This window comes from Boleophthalmus pectinirostris, unplaced genomic scaffold (genome assembly GCF_026225935.1).
Source record: "Boleophthalmus pectinirostris isolate CB_2022bp ecotype Guang Dong unplaced genomic scaffold, ASM2622593v1 HiC_scaffold_20, whole genome shotgun sequence".
NCBI classification, from domain to species: domain Eukaryota; kingdom Metazoa; phylum Chordata; class Actinopteri; order Gobiiformes; family Gobiidae; genus Boleophthalmus; species Boleophthalmus pectinirostris.
The window spans coordinates 20,347,762-20,366,582 of record NW_026571153.1 but is presented as its reverse complement, the minus strand read 5'-3'; the positions used below and the strand labels follow the sequence as shown (position 1 = coordinate 20,366,582).

At 38.0% G+C, this 18,821-nt stretch overlaps 3 protein-coding genes across 4 annotated transcripts; 1 reads left to right on the top strand and 2 right to left on the bottom strand.

Annotated features, from left to right (window-relative positions):
• Window positions 1–6,597: 6,597 nt before the first annotated feature.
• Window positions 6,598–11,009, bottom strand: mettl3 (methyltransferase like 3). The gene is made up of 11 exons (XM_020937815.2): window positions 10,797–11,009; window positions 9,870–10,060; window positions 9,333–9,791; window positions 9,089–9,264; window positions 8,739–8,952; window positions 7,969–8,156; window positions 7,410–7,448; window positions 7,216–7,324; window positions 7,037–7,102; window positions 6,846–6,958; window positions 6,598–6,773 (listed from the first exon to the last, which is right to left on the bottom strand). The coding sequence occupies exons 1-11, from the start codon at window positions 10,897–10,899 to the stop codon at window positions 6,659–6,661; spliced, it is 1,773 nt and encodes a 590-aa protein (XP_020793474.1). The 5' UTR covers window positions 10,900–11,009; the 3' UTR covers window positions 6,598–6,658.
• Window positions 11,010–11,217: 208 nt separating this feature from the next.
• ttc5 (tetratricopeptide repeat domain 5) lies at window positions 11,218–14,695 on the top strand. Its single transcript, XM_020937843.2, has 9 exons — window positions 11,218–11,456; window positions 11,831–11,963; window positions 12,035–12,246; window positions 12,348–12,498; window positions 12,582–12,673; window positions 12,742–12,945; window positions 13,663–13,877; window positions 14,277–14,421; window positions 14,502–14,695. Exons 1-9 carry the CDS (start codon window positions 11,406–11,408, stop codon window positions 14,619–14,621), a joined length of 1,323 nt encoding a protein of 440 aa, XP_020793502.1. The 5' UTR covers window positions 11,218–11,405; the 3' UTR covers window positions 14,622–14,695.
• A 255-nt stretch (window positions 14,696–14,950) lies between these two features.
• LOC110171996 (E3 ubiquitin-protein ligase CCNB1IP1) lies at window positions 14,951–17,969 on the bottom strand. 2 transcript variants are annotated; one of them, XM_055156761.1, is made up of 6 exons: window positions 17,951–17,969; window positions 17,700–17,814; window positions 16,921–17,225; window positions 16,636–16,782; window positions 16,336–16,507; window positions 14,951–15,731 (listed from the first exon to the last, which is right to left on the bottom strand). In XM_055156761.1, exons 3-6 carry the CDS (start codon window positions 17,221–17,223, stop codon window positions 15,556–15,558), a joined length of 798 nt encoding a protein of 265 aa, XP_055012736.1. In that variant the 5' UTR covers window positions 17,224–17,225; window positions 17,700–17,814; window positions 17,951–17,969; the 3' UTR covers window positions 14,951–15,555. The 2 variants fall into 2 exon arrangements, with proteins under 2 accessions (XP_055012736.1, XP_055012737.1); XM_055156762.1 differs by lacking the exons at window positions 17,700–17,814; window positions 17,951–17,969 and adding an exon at window positions 17,310–17,402.
• Between the last annotated feature and the right edge of the window lie 852 nt (window positions 17,970–18,821).

The window sequence follows — 18,821 nt, the reverse complement described above, 5'->3', positions numbered from 1 at the left end:
AAAAAGTCACATTCACAGGATAGAAATTAACCTTTCCTGAATAGCTTTAAAATTATCTTGAGCTGTCAGAACAAGTGTAAGGCCACATAGTCTAATATATGCCCATGGACCACTATGGAACCTACCTGGATGACTGAGAGATTATACAGATATTAGGGCACATGATAATCTAAAAGTACTATAATTTAATGCTGAAAATCTCTATTGTCTAAAGAAAGACAGTTTTAATTATTATTGTGATATCTGAATCAGCACTGAGTATCCAGTCTATTTCTTACTATCAAAATGAGAGTGGACATGTCATGTGTCTTTCTAGTTGTGAATTCAAGGAAAATGCGCATAAGTATAGCACTATTCCACGTTTCAACTTTACACAAATAGTAGCTGTGGTAAAGGCAAAACAGACTACAAGGGGGAAGTCATGATTTGAGCGCGCGAGAGAGAGAGAGAGAGAGAGAGAGAGAGAGAGAGAGAGAGAGAGGGAGGGAGAAAGAGGAGGCGTGCCCACTCACCATTCTCCAGGGATTAGCTATTTAAAGTCCGCTCAGTCTGTGCCACACACATAAACGTTTCCATTTGATTGTTGCCAATAAGGACAATCTCACTGGAGTGAAATATACAGGCAAGAGGAGCTGATTTGATCCATCCAAACTTAAGAAAATCCTGCACCTGGAAGACGGAAATGAAAGTGAATAGCCATCTGGGACACTGACAAACAAAAAAACAAATCTGATACTGGTGCCTATTGTCTACAGCTACATTTAACAGGTATGCAAAGTCTAATTAAATGCAGTATTAAATTAATCATGAGAGATACAGGATTTTAATGGTTTTAGGTTTTGTAACTGGCATTTGGAAATGCGAGTGAATAGCCATCTGGGAGACTGACAAACAAGAAAAACAAATCTGATACTGGTGGTGCCTTTAGTCTACAGTTACATCTAATAGGTATGTAAAATCTAATTAAATGGAATATTAAATTAATCATGTTAGACACAGAATTTTAATGATTTTAAGTTTTGTAGCTGGGATTTGGAATAGGGGGTGTGTCACAGTGGGAGGGTGCTTGAAAGATAAAAATGACTTTCTTGAATGCTGTTTTGAGGATTACTCCACTGTCAACATCTTGTCAAACTTTATTTCCAAATGCTTCATTTGACTTAAAACCAAGCCAATTTACTATAATTCAACTGTTTAACTTCCAGACAGCTTGACATGTATTTTTATTACAATTCTTATTTTATGACTATGTTTATTCTAGTACCGGTAGATGGTGAGATAAGACATTGGTGTGGCTCATAATGAAAAGCTCAGATTAGACTTGAGGTTTGAAGATTTCTATTGTGAATGTTACACAAAAGTATTACCGGTACTATATTACTAGAATACTTACAGTTTATTGGTAAAATATGGTCCTGTTTTGAAAAGACAGAGAATTTGTTGTGTTTAAGTCTAAGTAGAGATAAGTAAAGATAAGTTAAATTGACTATATGTTGCCATCCACACTATAGAAATGTTGACTCCATAATACTTGGACATGGACTTTAGAGACTGTGGCCCCTGTTGTGTTTTAATATTATTTCTTAATCTTAATCTAACAGTGTATTTTATTTCTTTAATGTGTCTATGTATGGCGTACATCCAAAAAATATCTATTAAAATATAACATTTAAATCATATAATTATAATCATCTATGGTTTAAATCTGCTTATGTCAATTCAAAAAGTTAAAGCTTACATAGAGCCTTGCAAAATAAACAGTAACCACACATATCTTCTGAACTAACAAACAAGAAATGTTTTGAGTTTGGAGTTACAGTAAGTAGAGTAGAGAAAGTGCAAGGAAAACTGCTAAACCTGTGCAAATATGATCTCACTTGTGGCAAAATGCTTTCTGGCTCTCAGTAAGCTCCAAGTGTGTGCGTCATGCAGGCTGGCAGGCTTGTGTAGGGCTTTGTGTGGAAGGCAGGGACACCCACTCAGCGCCTGGTGAATGAAGCCCACCTTTGGGAGACAGGAAAGGGGTAGTTAGGAGGCTGGACTGGCACTGGAGATAGCTATCATGTTTCAGTGAAGTGTATGTGCTCTGCTGCCCTGTGACACTGTTTGCATAGCTGATAAGCCCCAAGCTATGCAGAGGGTTTTAAAGGGTCAAAATGTACATCATGGCATAGTTTAAACATATGGAGGCCTGACCTGGATCTGCCTATTCAAATTACATTGATAAAACAAAGGAAGGGTTAGTAAAATCAGTAAAATAAAATATTAACACAACTCAAAGCCAATTCATGCCACAGCCCAAAGTCAGGCCCGGGTGCAGACCAAACTGACTGAGGGTGCATCAGAGTTTCAATGGGCTCGAATAAGCTTCCATTATGGCATTATTTTAGGAGCCTGGAAAAGATTTAAATTAGATTTGCCCAAAATATGCATATACTTTGGAATATTGTTTGAAAACATGTGGCACTGCAACTTGAAATACACATACCATTTGGATGCATTTTTTGTGCAGGAAAACAGATTTATTTCATATTATTCACTTACTAATTATCAGTATGCAAAGACATTGACTGAAATATTAACATTTAAATTTAATTGACTAAATACGATTACATAAAATGTTCTGCAAATTAGTACTGTGTACCCTTTTTATCACTGTGAATGATATTATTGTGTATTGTCCCATCCCTACTCGTGATATTATAATATAGTGAGCCATGCCCAGGTTTTTAATGATTATGTGTATTTACAATTCCTGACATTGCCTCAGTTGAACTTAACAGAACAAGTTGCACCGGATTATTTAAACCTGCACTTTTCCTCGAAGGGCAAAACACAAGTCCAAACTAGAAAGCACCTACTTTTCTTACCCTAACTCTTTAAATAAATACCCTTTACACATTTATTTGACTCTTGTGAGCTTTAAGCCATGTTATAATGCTGTTACCTCATCAAAAACATTCACATTCACACATGTATGAGTAACCCTTTATTATCTGTCTGTCAGTCTGTTAACATCTCCAAAGCTCAAAATGCTCTGTTCCACCTTGTGATGTCATGAAGCAGTAACTTTCAAGTTAACAGCTACCTTTTACCTTTTGTTCAATCAAGACTGGCAAATCTAAGGCTGAAACTATCTAAATGATTAGTGAAGGTGTATGGTGTTTAAAAACAAGCTGTGACAGAGTTTGAGAGAAGAACTCAGCCTAATTATTCAGGGTTTGAAACAAAACACAACTTCAGCAATGTTTTTGATAAGGAAACAACATTATAACAGAGTAAACTGTACGCCCATGATAAATACTGACCCCCAAACATTATTATTCCATCTATTATTAATAAAACAATGAGTTGATATAGTAATTATCTTGACCTAGTGACTACTGTAGATCCCCATATGCTTTGGGCTTAAGTGTGCTCCAGTCTGTCCATGAGAGGTTGTTTTTCTCTCCCTCTCAAACCCCAGAGCCAAACATCATCAAGGCCTGAAATTCCTCTCCACTGACCAAGCCTGTCTTTATTTACCACCAGCAGTATTATGAAAACTTCAGCTCTTACTACATAGATATTTTTTTCTCAAGAGCACTGATTGGCACATAAAAATTTGCTAAGATTTTACACCAGATGCCCTTCCTGACACAATGATCTATTAGCAACATCAGTGTTTTAAAGGTCCAATATTATGCGAAATGGATTCTTGTGAGCTTTAAGCCATGTTAGAATGTTGTTATCTCATCAAAAACATACATGGAGTTGTATTTTTTTTCATTCAAACATGTTTGAGTAATCCTTTATTATTAGTCTATGTAGATCTCCAAAGCACAAAATGGTCTTTTTTAGCATTAGTTCTGAAAAGATTGGCAATTCCAATGCTAAAATAATCCAAATGATTCTAATGAAGGTTTATGGAGTTAGAAGTTAGAGTGTTTTTATGTTTAAGAGAAGAACTCAACCTAAATATGCAGGATTTGTGTGTTAAACCTCTGTGAATGTGTCATAACATAACTCCAGGAAAGTTTCTGATAACTAAATAACAGAACAGAAAATGTGTAATATGGGTCATTGGTCCACCAAAAGCTCTATGTAAAATATAGAATACAATGATCTATTACTATATGCTTTAATAATTATTATTATTAAGGCTTGAATAAAACAATTCAGGTAAAAAAACGGCCTTATTCACTATACATCAGCGTCACTGACAACAATAGGTTTTGAATAGGGGAAGGGGGTGTTGACTTTCATCTGCAACTCTATACACTCTGGACTGTGTCTGTGTTAACTGTCACGTCCCCCTGAAACTGCCAACCAGACTGCAGGCATTCTAACACTGAAAGGCACACAGAGGGGAGGGGGCCAAAACACAGCTCCTATGAGACCTGAGTCCCTCTCCTCCTGAGATTAATGAACAATAGAGTTTAGCGGATTAGCACTTTTTATTTTTAGAGAAAATTGCAATTTGTGACGCAGATTGGAATGAGCTCTCCAGATTCATAGCAATGTTAACTATCCAACCCACTTTGTTACATACCAGTGATTTAATTGCACTTGCAACATAACTGCAAGACCCATTTAAAATTTTGTATGGAATGTTGTACAAGATGTTTGATTGTCCAAATTCTTTGCATAACCTTACATAAGCAGCTGTTATGTTCAAACCTGCAAGGGGAGAGTGGAAGTCTGTGCCCTAATTTTACCTGACCCACTTTAAACCTGGTTAAATAGAAGATAAAGGGCTGATATTACACTATTTTCTGATCTATATTATAATGTTGTTTAGTCCTCAGAAACATACCTGGAGTTGTGTTTTGTTTCATTCACACATGTTTAACACATAAACCCTGCTCTTCTCAATAAATAATCACACACAAAATACACCGTTGGCAATAGAGGAAGTGCTCCAATGTGTTTTAAACTCCATACATTTTCACTAGAATCATTGGATAATTTCTACTGGAATCTCTGCTGAACACAGGGTAAAAGGTAGCTGTTAACTCGAAAACTACTGCTTCATGACATCACAAGATGGAACAGAGCATTTTAAGCTTTGGATATGTTGCCAAACTAATAATAAAGGATTACTCAAACAAATGTGAATGAAACAAACATAACTCCAGGTATGTTTTTGAGGTGGTAACAACTTTCTACCATGGTTTAAAGCTCACAAGAGTCAAGTTTGCGTAATATAGGATCTTTAAGTGCACAAACCCAGTGCAAAATGAGAGCAAGGCAAAGAAAGACATATCACTAGTTTCTTGTAGGGTAGCCTTTTTCAGACTACATTTCAGATCTTCTAACCCATCAGCACACTTTTAGTAGGTCTTTGTGGGTTTTACTTTTCACTTATGAGTCTTGGACCCTTTTTGAATCATCGTTGCAGTTACTTTCAGGCAGTGGAGCAAATTATACAGGGATCTGTTTGGTTTGTACCTCCGCCTATTGACGTCCTCTCCTGAGATTAGACGAGTGCAAGGCGATGATGGAGCTGTTGTTACCGACTAGGTCACTGTCCCACATTATCAGCTTACATAGACTCACATGCGTATGAACATAACTTAATTTAAAGTGCAACCTGGAGGAAAAGGCAATTTGTAACATATTGTAAAAAGATTAAATATTTACTGAGGTTGTCTCTTCTTTTTTTAACAGACTTTCCAACCATGGGAGTGAAAATGTTGCAGTGCTTCCCCTTCTACAGGCGGTGCAAGGAGCGGTGCAAAAGTAGACAGTGCCCCCAAGCGGCAGGTATAAGCAACAAACTGCTTATTTCATAGACCTTCATTATTTCTTTATTTCTTTATTTATTCATGCATGTATTCATTTATTTTTTATTAACTTACAAAATTGGTTATAAAATTGTAACAAAGCACATAAAATACCAGTTAGAGATGTAATGGTCAATTAATCAAATTATTTCTCCCACAGTTCCCATAGAGGAGATGAAGCCACGTCTATCCTCCACGACATCCTGGGGCAGTGACAATGATGGAAGTCTGTCAAGAGGGTCCCAAATATATTTCTCCACCAAGGCCAGGCTGTCCTTCAGGCATCAGCTGGACAGCAACATCAATGCTGTAGACGCCACCTACTGAACTGAGATAAATGGACTGCAAGAATGGCGTATGGACGATGAATGAGAGTTATACAAGGTTCAGTTCTGCAACAGACAATGAGACAGAGAGGCCACTGATCACTCACTCAACTGAAACGGACATTTAAGGCTAGGAGACATGTTTACAGTGTTCAGAACCATAACCTACCATAACCAACCACAACCAACCACAAGTGCTTTTTTTGTATGTTTAAACTGGATATTTTGGAAATAGAAATAGAAAATTACACATCATGAAGCTAAAGATATAATTATAACAAAGAGTATGTTGGAAGAATGTGTCTGCCTTTTTTAGACACTGGTGTTCCAAGGCAAAATTTCTTTTGGTTTCTGTAAAATACTCACAGAAAGATTACAGATTATTAACTATTTTTAAATGTTTCTAATTTCATTAAATGCTATATATTTTGTGTACTAAGTTATAACACTGTGTATGATTTTATGAACCATGTTAAAAAAAAAAAAAAAAAGAGCCACCACAATAGTCCTTGTTATCAATTTATTTAAAAAAGGACATGACATTGCTATAAAAAATAGGCACCTCTATCAAGGCATAGTTTTGGGTTTGGAGATCACACCATCTGGATAACGTTTTTTAAAACGAGCAACCACCTCAGGGTCCAACAGATGAATGCCATCGAGCTGGTTTCCAAGCGTTACCCTGAAAGAAAATGGGTTCATTTGTGAATAAATCTGGTCCAAGAGACAAAAATACAAAATTATAGTAACTCACCAGTTTGGCTGGACATTGTGGGGTCGACCAAACAATTCAATCTTTCTGGTGCCAGGAGAAAGCCTTTCTATCATGCCATAGATCTCGTCAGGTTTGTGACTGGTAGAACGGACCTATGAAGTTTTCAAAGAGTATCATGCACCGGACCCAAGTGAGGAAAATGTGTTTGAAAAATATATAATTTCACCTACCTCTGCAACAATGACGTCACAGTCCAAACCTCGATTAAATCCTTGGGTGTTTCCTTTTACACCCACCTACAAATTAACAAAAATACTCACATTCAATATATTTAATTAATTATTTAATTGATTAAAAATTAAATAATGTATATCACAATCATGATCTGTTCATTGAGTAAATTCTTTACCAGACAATGCTCTTTTCCATGATTCAGCCAATGGCCTGTCCTTCCTGTACGGATAATTCTCTGAAGTTGGTTAGTTTTCACCCAGATAATTTCATCTACTCGCTCATAACTGTGAGACAAAACAAGCACAGAGCCATTTTAGATACATGGGCAAAGTGAAGCAAACTATAGCAAAGGAGGGTAATAGGACATACCCCCAGAGACTCAGACACTCCCGGCCTAACTCCATAGCTCTGTAAGAGAACAAGACAAATCAGAAGTCAGTGTCTGAAGAAAAGATTTTATGTCCCAGTATTAGGGTTGTCAAAAGAATTGGAAAGTCTGATATCAACAGAATTTAAAGCTGGTATTGAAATGAAATCAACCCATTTGAGCAGTTTATCGATATTAAAAAAGTTACATTCACAGGACAGAAATAAACCTTTCCTAAATAGCTTTAGAATAATCTTGAGCTGCATCAGAACAAGTATAGAACGACATAGACTAGTATACGCCCAGTATGGACCACTATGGAACCTACGTGGACAACGGAGGGATTACACAGATATAAAAAAAAAAAACTGCATGGTAATATAAGAAAGTGCTCTGATTTAATGTTGAAATCACATTCTATTGTCGAAAAAAAATGTGTTTTTTAATTATCATTGTGGTATCGAATCGGTATTGAGTATCAAGTCCTTAGTAACGAAATAAGAGTTTGAAATGTTTGTATGTGAGAAATATCGATATCACCCTAAATCAGTGTGTAGTTACCTGCCAGTGACCCAGAGAAAGAGGAAACCATCATCCTGCAGAGTGGGGATGTTCAGTTTTCTCATCTCATCGTCCGTCAATGTGCCATAAGGCAGCTCCATGTGGATGTCCCAGGGCGGGTCGGCCATGACAACGGCAAACTTACCCAGAATAGACACATCCAAGTAGCGAATGTCACAGCAAATCCACTAGAACAGAGAGAAATAACCAGTGTCAAATGTCTAATGGTGGTAGAAGTACTGAATATTGTTACCAGATATCAGAGCAGAAACACTCAAGTATAAGTATCACATGAAATACAACATGAAAAAGTCTACTTGAACAAGTATTAAAGTACCTGTTTAAAAATGTACTTAAAGAGTAAAATCTAAGATCTAATAAAGATTCACATGTAGTGATTTTGACAAAAATTTGTGCAGATTTTTTCCTAGCTGTTTTTCTATGTATATATTTTGTGCTAATATTCTCAAAAATAAACCCTCAGCCTTTTCAGATGGTCTCAAACAATCATAAAAAAATAATTTACTTTCCAGTCCTGTTGTTGTTAAAAAAACACAAAAAAAAACAGGTACTTCCTCACAAATGTATTAAATTAAAGTAAAAGTAAAAAGTCCACTTAAACTTAAACACTCCACTTAAAATCCACTTAACTTAAGTACAGATAGCTAAAATGTATACTTAACTACTTTTACTTCATTATGTTCCACTATTACAAATGTCAACTTTATTTCCGTAGTTCAGTGATCAAGCTTAGACTCCATTGGTCATACCTGAGATGGGAAGAGTTTGCCAACGTTGCTGTCGGCATCACCAGTGCGAAGGCTGAGCTCAGTAGTTCCACCTTGGGGCCCCATAAGACCTCCCTCAGCCTCTGGAGGACTGTCTATCTCATAGTGGACATATTTACACGTGTCCATGTGAAAACACGTGTTGAGAAAAGAGCAGTCACCAAGGCTCTCATCTGTGTGTTTGTTGATGATGCGACTGGGAAAGTAATAAAGGTCTTTTTTTAGAGATTCAAACATAGACATTATACTTCCTGAACAGCTAATGAATTAATTACATAAAAAATAATAATAACTAAGTATGCAAGATATTTGTGCAAAATGAGAACACTCACCGGAAGTGGAGTTTTGTGCAGGGTTGTGGTGTATCTCCAGAGCGAATGCACTCCTCTTTTGTCCCATGGTCACAAAACTCCTGAACTTGAGCTCGACCACGAGATCTAAACTTCTCCACTATGGACTGCTCCTTTGCAGTGCTGGCGTTCAAAAGCTCAAGGATCTCTCTGCTCACCTAAATGGAGATTGCGTTATGTTTTATACAACACAATGTCTAGATAAAACAGATTTGAAGCCTCCTACCTTCTTACTCTGCTGTTCTTTTGTGGATTGTTGATTTAAAAGACTCTCAATTTCCATGTCAACATGAGATGACTGGTTTTTGCTGCTCCTTCCTTTCTTATCAGCCCCACTACCAGATGATGAGGGTCCTGCTGCTTGTATAGAAGATGCTGGGGTCAGTGAAGATATAGGGGGTATATATGAGGTGTGAGGAGGGGACGCAGAGCTCTGAGATGGAGAGAAGCCTGATGCTCTTTTAAGGTGTGTTTGGTCATCTGCTTTTCTCTTCACTCCTGTCCTTTGGGCACCAGCCCCTGTTCCAATCATAGCCCAAAGCTTTGGATGGTCAACAGCAACAACAATTGTGGAAGAGGAGACTATAGCAGAGGACAAAGATGGCTGTCGAACTTCAATAAGCTCCTGAGCAGCAAATTTTTGCAGCAGACTTTGGATACAGCCATGACTCACAGCTCCTTCCGACTAAGCAAAAGAAAAATTGTCAGTAGTACTTAAAATGCTAATTAGCTCTACAACACTTCAACAAAATGGATCACTTACAGTGTTCAGGTCATTTGTTATAGCGAGGGAGTCTATAGGCAAAGACAGGCTGAGATCTGATAGGTATGCCAACAGTTTCTTCTCCAACTCCGGGTCTGGGGGCTTTTCGGGCTCCTCTTGAGATGGAACAGTAGCAGGAGGAGCAGGACTGTCACTGCGTGCCGTGGAGGCATCTGTGCTGCCCGTAGCATCTACAATGATATATAGATTTAGTGGGTCATGGAGTAAGTATAAACCGGCCAGGAAGGAAGAAAGTAGTAAGAGTTGGTTGCATACGCCAGGACATTGTATTATTATAGTATATCTAGTACATATCTAATAAAATGAAACAATCAGTCTCACGGACCTCTAAAACATTAATGGAAAACAGTAACTCACTTATTTTCAGTCAACCATTCTGAGAAGAATCTGGACCAGCTTGTACCCCGTATAAATAAAAATAACCCAAAAATTCATACAGTTTAACAGGACCTTTATATTCATTCCTCCTGGACTTTTTTTTTTTGCCCTTCCCTAAAGTCCCTAAAATCTCACCGTAGTGAGAAATGCTTCAGCTTTGACATGGAAATTGTCAAGACCCAACAAATGCTCAATCTACTGTCTATCAGACTGTCCTCTGGGACACCAGCTAAACCTATACTTATATTTACCCCAAATAATTCAGGCTGAACTTGAAATATGACTTTCCTCCATGTAGAGCTTGTTCTCACATAACATTTGAGCAGCTCAGACAGCAAAGACCAAAACCACAGAGCATCAGCTACACAAAGAGTCCAGCCATTTGTTTGTGCGCCAAAGAGTTCAAAAGCAGATTCAGTTTAAATTCAGAGTCATTTTACTCAAATGTTTTAGGAAAAATAGGGCGGATTGGTAAGGGCTTGAATTCAGAGAAAATGGTATGTGAATTAGGCTTTGACTTGGCCGTACCCGCGGTGAGTTGCCCTGGGTCTTTCCGTCTTCGCTGTAGTCTTTCCCGCAGAGAGTCTAGCTGCTTCTTATGCGCCTGGATATTGCTCCAAGTGTCCGACATGATGTTTTATGACACAAGATATCACAGTTTTAAACTTGTAGCTTGAACTTAGTTTTACTTTGCCTTGTGCAGAAGAATAACAGAGGATGAATGTATGGTACCACACAGTATACACTCCGTGCATTGATTTTAAATACATGGTTCCGCTATACAAATTGTTGTGGGCTACAGGTATGGAACTGAAATAGTGATTATATTTTAATTGAAAAATACAATACAATAAATTATCCTAAATGTACAATATATCTCTGCTCCCTGTATGAGCAAAGCTTGTGTGGAAGCACAAGGTTGTGTCGGATTTATTTTAGACACGGACTTACAACTTCCGGTGTGTCTGAAATTAAAAGTCTTTTATTTATCTGTTGATATTCCTGAAACAATATGATTTAAAAACAGAACATAGGCATTTTGTATCCCCTTTATCCTAGTCTGGCGATATTTCGGAGCCCAGAGCTCTAAGCGCCTCTCTCAAATCTCTTATAAGGGTTCTTTTTAAGTGTGTAAAGATGGCGGAAGAGGAGAAGAGTGGAGACAAAAGCGATCTGCAAATTGTGAAGGTAATTCTGTATTTCTGAATTAATTTTATTATTCAGTTAGATTTAGATGCAGTGGCTAAAATCATCATTGTTAGTATGTCTCTTATAATCTGAATACATCACTATGCATGCCCGAGATTTGCTTACTGCAGTGTAATAGCAGCTTGCATTTATAACTAAGATTTTAAAAATATATAATGCTGACTGAATAATCTTTACCATAGACTTAAATTTACACTATCTACCAAAACATGTACATATTAATTGACAGTATACAGTATACAGAATAACTCCCCTCTTTAGAATAGAAATATATTGTAACACGTTAACATAACATTGATATATATTTTTTATATGTTTATTTCCTTGTCTCTTCTTTGTCTTCTCTGATACAGGACCTGGTGGATCTACTTTATAAATTCAGAGACAGCTATTTTGAAACTCACAGTGTGGACGATGCTGGGAAGAAACAAAGTGATGTTGCTGAAGAGTTAGAAAAAACACTAAAGAGGCTACAGGAATATGAAGGTAAAGGTCACTGGTTGTTGAGAACTGCTGATCGAACTTGTAAATAACCTAAAATGTGTCTTTATCCACAGATCGGTATAAGCATAAAGCAGAATTTTTGCTACAGAAAGGCCGATGTCTGAATGTATCTCCAGATTTTAGTGCCATTGCTGAGGAGTGCCTTTCCCGAGCGGTTAAACTAGAACCTACACTGGTGGAGGGCTGGAATATTTTAGGAGAGCAATACTGGAAAAAGGGGGACCTCACTGGTGCCAAGAACTGCTTTACAGGAGCCTTGCAGCAGGTAACATTTGGTGGATGTGTTGTATAATGCCTTTTAATATAAATTACTAATACTGATTTGGGATGGATGTGTAAACTAGTATTTTTCATTGTTTTGTAAAGAGCAAAAACAAAGTGTCCCTTCGTAACCTTTCTATGGTGCTGAGACAACTGCCAGCTACTAACAATGATAGTCACAACAAACAGGTGATGGAGAGTGTGGACATGGCTCGGCAAGCAGTTCAGTTAGATGTTACAGATGGGACTTCCTGGTGTGAGTAAAACAAGGTTCTCAGTCAGAAATTTGACATTTTATGTGCTCAGCTTGAATACATATTCTGTGCTTTTGTTTTACAGATATTTTGGGAAATGCTTATGTTTCCCTATTTTTTACCTGCGGACAAAACCCCCAGTTGTCTCAGCAAGCCTTAAGCTCCTATGCACAATCAGTAAGATATCCTGTACTGGATAAAGGATTTGATATGGCTGAAGTGTTCAACTTTTTTTCTATTTAAAGGAAAAAGTGGACAAAGCTGCATCCTGTTATCCTGAGCTACATTTTAATCGAGCCACATTGTTCCAGTACGAGGAGATGTTTGGCTCAGCTTTGGGGGGCTACAGTCGCGCGGCCTCCCTCGATCCAAGCTGGGAGGAGCCTCCAGAGAGAGAGAGGCTACTGCTGGAATACCTGGAGAAAGTGACTGAGCTCATACAGAACAAGGTAATACAATAACTATTTTTGTCACCATCCACTTATGGCTACTTCATTATAAACATAGTTGCTACCATAAAGAGAGAATAACACATATACTTAGGCCTGTCACAATAATTACTATATTGACTTATCATCCAATATATGAAAACTGGAACAATATTTTTTGGGGCTCAGTATTTATCATGTGTACAATTTGCTACAGCGGGGATATCTTTATCATTTGTATCTAATAATGTAAGATTTTTGTTGAAGAGGGGAGGGAGAATAATTTACTTTTACTGGAACTGGGGGGGCGGCGGGTAAAATAAATATTGTTAAAAATCCAATCTTTGTTGTAATACAGCACATTCTTGGGTATAGTCAGTGATAGAAATAATCAGATTCATCATTTGTGGATTTACCTTTTGGATATTCCATAGCAATGTACAATGTAATCAATAGGGAAATCTGATTCTTGCCCCCATCTGATAGTATGACAATACTATCATCACAATATAGACTCTGAAAACTCCCAATATATCTTGTTTTAAATACAATCCTGTGTGGTCTGACTTACACAGAAGTAGTTTTACCTGCACCTTTATCTTGCTGTAATGTAAGGATCATGTAACTTGTATATTTGACAATTGTATGTGGCTGTCTATTACTATTTTATCCACAAGATGGAACCAAAGCACAGTTCTTGTCTCTGAAAAGATACCTACCTTTCTCCTGTCTTCTCAGGGAAAAGTGAAAGCGCGTCGCTTACGGACAATGCTTTCCAACCTCAACACTTCAGCGCTGGGCCCCTGCTCCTCCCCTCAGTTCCGTTCTCCCACTGGTCGCGTCGGGAGCCTGGAGCCACGAACCCTGTCTGCCCTATCCCACGGAAACAACGATGGAGTAGCTGCTCTGGGGAAAGTGGTGTTCAGTTTGGCTTCAGAGGGACGAATGGCTTTGTAAGTAATTCACATTTATATGTTCTTAATTATGAAACTCTGTCACTATTTTTGTTGTCATACAAAAATTTCAAACTAGATGCTAAGAAATATACTCAATATTCAATACCGATTTTGATACCACAATGATAATGAAAACACTCTTTCTTTAGATAACAGAATATGGTTTTCAACATAAAATTGTAGTACTTTTATAATACCATGTGATGTTATATCTGTGTAATCCCTCCATCAGCCAGGTAGGTTCCATAGTGGTCCATGTGGTCTTATTCTAGTTTTAATACAGCCCATTCCTGTACTGTGAATATGACTTTTTAGTATCAATACCTGCTCAAATTACTCTCAATTTTCCATACTAGCTTTTGCCTCTATGCTCATGTTTTTTCAACTCCTCTGCAGTACATTTGGCATGGTGGACAGTGAAGAATCATGCATAGTGGTGATGGTGTACAACACTGCTGACAGCTGGGGAGTCCTAATTGGAGACTCTGTTGTCATTCCTGAACCTCACATCAAACGCCACAGTATAACGCATAAAGATAAGGTATGAGTTCATAATCCCATATAACCCAATACTTTAAGGAGTGTTTTTTGTCTGAAATGTCTATATTTATTTCCCAACAGTCATTTGATTTCAGAAGTATACGAGTGGATTCTCCTCTACTTCTTATTGTAAACGGAAAGAAGCAAAACATCCAAAGTCAAATAGCTGTGTCTGTCAGCTACAAGCCCCAGAGTGAATGAGTTCTGCATGGTACATGAGATGGACACGAGTGAATAATTATTGTGTGTGTGGAAATATTAAATGTTATTGCCTGTTCTGTGTGTTGTACTGTAAATAGAGGACTTTACTTTGTCTGCGATGGTCTGAGAGTTTGCTATATTTATAAATTTTCTACTTTTTGTTGCTGGATGCATTTTTGCTAAAGAAAGAGCCTACAATGGACACATAGTGATTTCCAGTAACAAATTTTTCTTCCCTTTTTAAATGTTATTTTTTACTTGCTTTACTTTCAGTTGTCAGTTGGTATTTTATGGTGGTGAATAACAAAACAAACAAAAAAAATTGATAATTCACTTCAAACTACAATACAAACAGTTTATTATTCATCTGTAAATATGCCAACTGTATTAATGCATATACATGTGTATCAAATAATTTAACATCTTTATATTAAAATAACATTTCAAAACTCATATATAGTACACCATTAGGCAAGATTGATCTCAGACTGTTATGCTATGTCATGTTTTTAGCCATGTAAATATGTGGTTACCTCATCAAAAACACACCTGGAATTGTGTTTTGTTTCATTCACAGATGTTTGAGTAATCCTGCATTATTAGTCTGTCTACATCTCCAAAGCTCAAAATGCTCTGTTCTGTTCTACCTTGTTAAGTCATGGAGCAGAAGTTTTTTGAAGTTATCAACTACCTTTTACCTTCAGTAGAGATTGGCAATTCCATGGATGAAATTATCCAAATGATCTTAGTGAAGGTGCGTGGAGTTTAAAAACACAGTGGAGCACTTCCTATATTTAGAGAAAAACTCTAAATATGTAGGATTTGTGCATTAAATATGTGCAACTGAAACAAAACACAACTCCAATGTTTTTGATGAGGATACAACATAATAACATAGACCAGATGGCCCAATATGGGCCCATTAATGCCCGTCTCAGTGTTTCTTGACCAGAGTGCGGCCCCTGTTCTCCTGTCCCCGCTTTGCAGGGGTGCTGAACTGAAAGAATGACTTTGCTCCTTCCTGCTCCAGGCATGAGAAGAACCTGCCGTCCCCCTCATGGCCGACAGAGAGGAACTGTGGGCTCCTCTGGGGCGTGAGTCGGTCCATCCCTGGAGACACATGGGAGCATGATAGATGCCTTTCATTGTTAAATCCCTTACACTGACAATTAGCTCTTCACTTCTAGTTTTTTTTTTCTGATGATCAGCTCTTTACTACAAACCACCTACAGCCGCCCCCTGTGTTGTTTAGATTGGTTCACACAGTCCCTACTTCTTCTACTCAATTAATCTGTACTTAGTCTAAAATCTACAATAAAGTCTTGATTCACCAGTTATCGTATAACTGTGAATAGTGAAAAATGCATCAGTTTTATATAGTGCTTTTTCTGACACCCAAAGACACTTTACAGAGCATTATTCATTCATTTCATACGTGGTGGTGGTAAGGTAGTACTGTAGACACAGATGCCCTGGGGCAAACTGACGAAAGCAAGGCTGCCAATCTGCCCCTTCGACTACCACCAACACTCAGCAGTTTTTGCCATTGGTGCTCCACTGTGGCACCTGATTTTCCCAGCTGTCTCCCATTCAAGTACTAACCAGGCCCAGCCCTGTTTGGCTTCTGAGATTTGACGGGATCAGGCTTTGACAAGATGGTATGGCCATGATATAATCTAATCTCTCCAGTCATTTTAAGATCACCTGCATTTACCTGCATTAAAGTCATGATGTTCATGGTTAGGCATCTCTCGGTCTCCCAAACCAACCACCATGTTCTTCAATCTGAGGGAGTCGTAAAGCCCCTGCAGTTTTTGATATTGTCTGTTTCTCTCCATCAGCCGTTCAGACACCTCACTGTACTTTCTCTTGTACTCTTCCATCACCTGGATAGTAAAAGCAACTATATAAGTAATGTAATGCCAGTTTGTTATACACTTGTTATAGACTGGTTTAATTGAATATAACACTTCAAATTGGTTTATTTGCCTATATGCCTATATCAACATGCGACCTTTTTCAAGGATGCAATTTCTCCTCTCATGGCAGTGAGCTCCAACTCTCTGGTCTGATTTTGTTGAGTCAAAACCTTCTCCATTTGCTTCAGTTGAGCTTCAGCCCGTGATAAGCTGTATTCCTGATACATGCGTTCCTGGTGAACCTGTCAAAAAAAAAATATATACATATATATATATATATATATATATATATATATATGCAATGAGATGCACATTGTACTTCTGTACAATGTGCATCTCAGTAGACTATATATATTCCTTATTCAGTCTATGAGGCTGACCTGATAGCTCCAGAAAGCGAGTGCTCGTGCACTGATGTCCAGCACTATATTCGGCCTCAGACCTGCCAGGACCATGGCTTTGTACTCCTCTGAGGGCGACAGCTCAGTACGGACTATGTCTAGTTTTCCAGACAGAGCAGAGGAGCAGGCAGGGCAGATGACAGGTGAGCGGCTGAACTCTCCAGAGCCGTGCTGGTCACAGAATACATGAGAGCAGGCAGTAACCCACGCGAAACCACTGAGCTTTGCCCGACACTTGGGGAAGTTACAGAGAAGTGTGTCAAAACACAGAGTCATAGCCATGGCTGAAAAATACAACACATCAGAGTCAACACTGAAACATCGACCTAACTACAGCGCATTTATCATGTAGGGCCTACAAAACAGACCTGGCTAACTGTCGTTTCATCATGAAAGGCACTGCAATGACGCATTACTATATGTAGCCTAGCATTTTAATGAAAAGCAGGTGGTGGACCCTCTGCTAATAAAGTTTCATAGGGCACATTTCAAAGTTAATAATAGTTAATATTAGTCTTTAATACACCTAACAGGTCAGTTATTACAAGTTGGATACTATTATTGTTGTTCAGAGGCTACTGTTAGATAGTTTTAACTGATACCCTGTGATAGGCCACATTTTTGAAGTGGCTCTTTATTAGCCATTATTAGCTTACAACAGCGACTGTTGTATATGTTGTCATAATCCATTGATATTCCTACTAGTACAATTTAAATTTATAAATGTTTTTATATATTTTTGCCAAATTATAACTCACCTGGTTTTAACGTCTGTTGCTTCACAGGTGACGCTAATGAGCTCACTGGACGCTCTGGTGGGAGTAATCCTCAGCTACAGACTGCTTCTTTCCCAATTTCTTTTCTGTCTGTTTCCTATATAACAATAATTGTATGACTGATATGTACTCATGTACACATATGTTGCACTTTACTTTTGTACTTCTATCAGCTGTAAAAAAAAATTTGAGTAAGTCATTAACCATACAATTAAATAAAAAAAAATACATACAAATTATTGCAAATATAAGCTTTAGTTCAGGCCGTATCAGAAATATTGTCTTAAATGATTTGTATAAGTAAGCTTATGTTCTTTACAGGAAGCCTAACATTGATTAGGCCTAGGCTATAATAGCCTATATTTAATTTTTTTTTCAGCATGCAGCCTACAGTGAAGACCTACTGTGTACTGTGACACCTAGGCTAGGTCTACTTATGACCCCCTCCTCTATACCTCCCACTTTTTTCTCTCTGTCTTTCTCTTTTATCCTTTTTTCCACGTGGTACAGAAGTAAAGGCGGGGGGTGAAAGAGGAGCATTGTGCCGAGCAGCAGTGGATCCGGGGGTTCATAGTGAGCGAGGGGAGATGCTCACTCAACTGTGTCCAGCAAGCCATTGTCAAAGATTCCCATCTATTCTCTACCTTTTAAATAGAGCTCCAGTGTAAGATGCTTTTTGGACAAGGGGGGTAGCTAAGGGTGGAAGGGTATTATGCTTTTGGACGGTGATAACACACGAAATACTACATACGAGCATGGCCCCTCAACGGCCACTCAATGCACTTTTGTTCATAATTGGCCCTATGGAAATCAAAGCCCTGTGTGATAGCGCACCAAATCTAGCCATTTATGACTTTTACGCATCCCAAAACATGTTGTGCTAATAATACGCTAATTGGCTACTGTAAACGCCAATTGTGGGACATCTAAATTGACAAGTTATTCTGTCGTAAAGGCACCTGTTAGGCACAATGTTTAAATTATCAACATTGCTTTTCTTTTTTTAATTGCACATATGGTGTGGTTTGCTGTCAGTCACTGTCTATCACATCCACTTGATATGTTCTATTAGAGATTTATTGCTGCTGAGTGAGTATGTAAGGC